General features: G+C 31.1%; 1 protein-coding gene across 1 annotated transcript; it reads left to right on the top strand.

Annotated features, from left to right (window-relative positions):
- Positions 1-2391: 2391 nt before the first annotated feature.
- Positions 2392-4024, top strand: Phum_PHUM126320 (uncharacterized protein; the record flags this gene model as incomplete). The annotated part of the gene is made up of 2 exons (XM_002424274.1): positions 2392-2457; positions 2684-4024. 2 exons carry the CDS (start codon positions 2392-2394, stop codon positions 4022-4024), a joined length of 1407 nt encoding a protein of 468 aa, XP_002424319.1.
- Between the last annotated feature and the right edge of the window lie 1272 nt (positions 4025-5296).

The raw sequence follows: 5296 nt of genomic DNA, 5'->3' as shown, positions 1-5296 counted from the left end.
CTCTCTCTCTTTTATTTATCTTTCCTGTTTTTGGTTTATTATTATTATTATCATTATTATTATGATAACGTTTGAAACAAACCGTCGGTTGTTAAATAAATTTATTGGCAGTAATGTAATGTCGAATGTCCTAGTAGTAGGATATAGTGTGTAGTCGTCGGTTGATTTATTAATATTATCGTTTTTTTTTTTTTCTTCTCCCAATGATAAATAAATTTAAAAGAGAGAAAGAGATAGAGATAGTAAAAGAGGAGAGAGAGAGAGAGAGAGAAAAAGGTTTCCCGTATGTGTGCGTGCGTGTGCGTGTAATAAATTACAAAACGTTAAATAAAAAAATTTAATAATATTTATTAGAAATTAAATCAAAAAAAAGTATTAAATTCTGAAAAGAAAAATAATGATGATGATAATAATTTTTCTTTTTAATTAGGTAGGGGAGGGTGTGGGTGTGGGTGTGGGTGGGGGGAAAGTGAAAAACATTCGAAACGGGGGAAATATTGAATTTGTTTAAATTACTTAATTTTTATTTTCATGTATATTTTTTTTTTTTTTGTTATTAATGAGTTTCGACGGTCATTTGTTCAGTCATTGTTCAGTAGAATTATTATTATTATTATTATTTACATGTGAGTTTTTACTTCTTCGTGTTGTTTATTATCATTATTATTATTAAACGAACGTCAATTAGTCACGGTTTGATGCAATAAATCTCACTTAGGTAACCAACGTTTTTCACAATCCTTTTTTTTTTCTTTTTTTTTTTTTTTCTTCCTGAGAATTTTTTTTTTTTTTTTACACGGAAAGTTGTTTCCCCCCTCCCCTCCCCCCGTATGATTTACCGTCAAAGGAAAGGAAAGGAGGAGGAGGAGAAGGAGGAGGCGGCAATTCGCCAGATTTTAAATCTTGTAAAACGAAAATAAATTACAAATTTCTGTAAAAAAAAAAAAAAGGTTACGATCGCACTTGTTATAACCCATCAATTATTTTATTTTATTATCATTATTATTATTATTATTATTATTATTATTATTATTATTATTATTATTATTATTATTATTATTAGTTGTAGTAGTTAAATAAATTAAAGTTTTTTTTTTTTTTAAATTTATGACGAAAGGAACTAAAAAGGCAACAAACGAAAAATCTCAACGAACCAACAACACAAACACACATACACAAACACGAGTTTATTTTATTATAATAATAATAATAATAATAGTTTTAGAGGGGTTTTGGTATTAGTGAAAAGGAAAAAAAAAATCAATTTGAAATTCTGTTTGCATGATTTTTGCAAACGGGAATAAAAAAAAAAAAAAAAAAGAATTTTCACGTTGAAAAAAAAAAAAAACCGTCCGCCATATTGATTTATTGATCTCGTAGGAATGTTTTACGAGCTTTCAAGACTTTTAACGGCCTTTCCTTTCTTAAAGTTTTATTGCTGATACACCTATTTGCGAACTCGGTCGTTAAGGGAAGAAAAAAAAGAAAAAGAAGGAAAAAAAAGGGAATTTTATGAGCTCTGGAATGGCTATGCTTTAGAGGGGAGGGGTTGGAGGGGGGAGGGTTTTCACCTTCGATTTGATAGCTTTTTTCCTCTGGAATTTAATTTATTTTGTGTTTTTTTTTTTTTTATTTTATTTTGAGAAAATGTAGAAAAATTAAGTTTGCAAAAAAAAAGAAGGAAAAGAAAAGGGAAAAGAGGAAAAGCCGGGGGGAGGGGGTAAATAATAAAACGTATTCGTTTTAATGTTAAATAAATTGCTTTAAAAAAAAAAAATTAAACGGGAGTTTTAAAAACGTTTAGAGTTTCTTTTATGTATATGCATTTTTCAAAATGGAACCCGAAAGTTGTGAAAGAACCAGTTGTTTTACATAAGTTAAAACGAGTTAAATTTATTTAAAAATAAAATAAAAACTTCCGACAAAATAAAAATTCTTTCACCCAATTTAGTTAAATAATAATAATAATAATAATAATAATAATAATAATAATAATAATAATAATAATAGTTAACCGTGTAAAAAAATCAAGTTTTTTTAGAATTCGACAAATTATTAAAAGTTCCACCGCCGCCTTACATTTTGCCACACTTGTTTTTTTTGGTTATTATTATTATTTTTTCTGTTTCGAAAATCGATTTTTGACTGCGTTTTATTATTATTATTACTATAATTTTTTTTTTTGAAATGTCAGCCCGAAGAAATTCAATTTCTTTTTTTTTATCGTTTAAGATTGTGTAAAGTAAAAAAAAAAAAAAGAATTTAATTGTGTTTACTACGTTCTTTGTACTTTTTTTTTTGATCGTTTTCAAAATGGCGGAATGTTTTATAGAAAAAAATACTTAAATGTTATTAAAAAAATTGATAAAAATATTAAATATTAAGACGAAGATGACGTTTCAAAAATTTAAAATAAAAAAAAAAAGAAAGAAAGAACGGGGTGGGGGAAAGGGGAAGGTATAAAAGTTCATTAGGAGTCTGTCATCATAAGTCAGGAGTAAAATATGACACGTGCACCTTAGGGATGTTACTTGTCACAAAATAAGGGATGAAAAATGATTAAATTAGAAAAGAAAAAAAAAGAAAAAGAAATCTTTTTCGTATAATATTTTTTGATGTGAAAAAAAATATATATATATAAATTTTTTTTTCTTTTTTTTTCTATTTTTTTTTATTTTTTCAGTTAGACGCAAAGAAAAGTCCTTTAGCGCTCCTCGCTCAAACATGTAGTCAAATAGGAGTCGATTCGACCACGACGAAACTTATTTCCCCGTTGGAAAAGCATAAAAAAAATGACGGGACAAGGGATAGAGAAAAAGCTTCGCCCGCGTCGTCGGTCGGAAGTAACATATCGGCGGGAGATAACGTGCCCATCAAATCGAGTTTTAAACCGTACGAAATTCATACCAAGGAAGAATTGCTGGAGGATAGAGGATCGGTGGGAAGCAGAGCGAGAACACCGTCGTCGAAAAGTAGTAGTAGTAACACTCCGGCACCGGTCAATGGAAATAGATGCAATAGCAACCAAAGTTCTTCGTCGCCGAGGTCTTCGCCCATGATAAGCAACAGTAGAAAAACTCCGGCGTCCACGTCGGAATCTAAAACTCCTGCGACGACCCAATCAACGGCTGTGCCAAGATCAGTACCTAGTCCTACGTCAAAGGTCGGATTTTCACCTAGTCTTCTTTCGTCTACCGCTGACCCTCTTTTAAAAGACTTACCGATAGGAAGTTTTAAATCCGGAGCCGGTTTACCGCTTCCAACCGCCGGATTACTCGCGGGATATCCTCCTCCCGGAGGACCCTTTCCTCTCGACGTCATGGCAAGCTCATTCCTAACGTCGCACGCCTTAAAAGGAGGACTTAATCCGTATTTAAATTATGCAAGAATGAAAACCGCGACAGGAAGCGAACCTTTATTGCCCGTTTGCAGAGATCCCTACTGCACAGGTTGCCAGCTTAATTCTCACTTATTACCCGGAACCGGTGGAAAACCGGGTTCTTGTCCAGGCGGTTGCGCTCAATGTGAACATACAACCAAGCCATCTAACTTTTTGCCTACGACAACAAGCGGTACTGCCGCCGCCGCTGCGTATGCTCACGCTCAATTAGCCGCGCTGGCCGCCGCATCTCAACTACCTTACGTTTGCAATTGGATAGCCGGAGACGCCGCATATTGCGGAAAACGTTTTTCTAATTCCGAAGAACTTCTCCAGCATTTGAAAAGTCATACTAGCATAACAAATTCCGAAAACAATTCGAATTCTTCACCGTCTTCTATGTCTCTCCTAAGTCCTCCACCTCCCGGACTTCCACCCGCACTCCCTCTCCTTCACCGAAATTATCCCACTCCGCCGCTGAGTCCTTTATCCACGGCCAGATATCACCCGTACAGCAAAGGACCCCTTTTACCCTCTTTTTCCCCACTAGGTTTTCCCCTTCATCCTCATCCGGGCTTGTCACCTTATTTATCACCTTATTCACTTTACGGTCAGAGACTGGGAGCGTCAACCATGCATCCATGAGCAGCAATCCATTAGTTTCACCAAAGGCGAAGCAAAACGGATGCAATTAATTACTTTCGAAAAAAAAAAAAAAAAAAATTCAAACGTTCACATAACTTTTATTATTATTATTATTATTATAACAGATGGTTAAAAATTGTGCTCTTATGTATCGCATTAAAAAAAAGGTTATGAAAATAAATACCCCCGTTCGTGGCAGTAGAAAGTTTTTTTTTTTTTTTTTATTGGTGCCAATAATTCGAAAAAAGTGATTGAAAATAAGCGAATTCAGGGATTATTATTATTATTATTATTATATCGATATTTATTTATTATTATTATTATTTTTTTGTTGAATTTTGTTTGACTTTTATCTATCTATTTCCACGTCAAATTTTTATTATTATTATCTATTTTTTTAAATGTATGTTTTTATCAATATAAAAAAAAAATAATTGACGAGACTAAACATTAATTAAATAAGTCTGTTGCGTGTAAATTATGTAAATAATATTTAAAACCGTGTATAAAATAAATAAATAAATAAGTGAACTTAGATATTTTATTGTTGTGTTATTTATGTTCTTTTTAAACTAAAAAAATAAATAATAATAAATAAATAAATAAATAAATTGAAAATTTTTTTTTATTAATTATTTATTTACTTTTTTCTTTTCTCTCTCTCTCTCTCTGAATAAAATCAAATGTAAGTAAGTATGTTTATCAATTTAACGCCATTTAAAATTTTCTTTTATTATTATTATTATCATCATAACTATCAAACGTGAATGCAGTAATAATAATAATAATTTAAAGAGTATAAATAAATAAATAAATAAATGAACGAACGGGACGAACGAACAAACGATGAGTTCGTGACTTCCTGTACTTTTCTCTCTCTCTCTCTCTCACTCTCCTGTCTTTTATTTTCTGGATTCATCAATTAAAAAAAAAAAAAAATCCTCCTCCGTCGGACAATATATTATCATTAGAAGATTTTCCTTCCGCCATCTTGATAACAAACTAACTAACATATTAAAAGTGTAATTTAATGAAAAATGGCGGCGGATGTCCTGTGTACGATAAATTTTTTGTAAAGTAATAAAATACATCTTTGTTTCGTTTGAATATTATCCCTTTTAATTGTGTGTCCGAACAAACGTTTTTTTTTTTTTTTTTTTTTTTTTTATTAATAGTCTTTGTCTTCTGCTTGCTTGCCTTTTTTTTAAATCACGTTTCACCGCCACTTTATTATTTAATAATTGTTTTAAAAAAAAAAAAAAAAAATATGGC

The sequence above is a fragment of the Pediculus humanus genome, genomic scaffold (genome assembly GCF_000006295.1).
Source record: "Pediculus humanus corporis 1103172107475 genomic scaffold, whole genome shotgun sequence".
Classification (NCBI taxonomy): domain Eukaryota; kingdom Metazoa; phylum Arthropoda; class Insecta; order Psocodea; family Pediculidae; genus Pediculus; species Pediculus humanus.
Note: the sequence above shows the minus strand (reverse complement) of the source record. Positions and strands in the feature narration are given on the sequence as shown.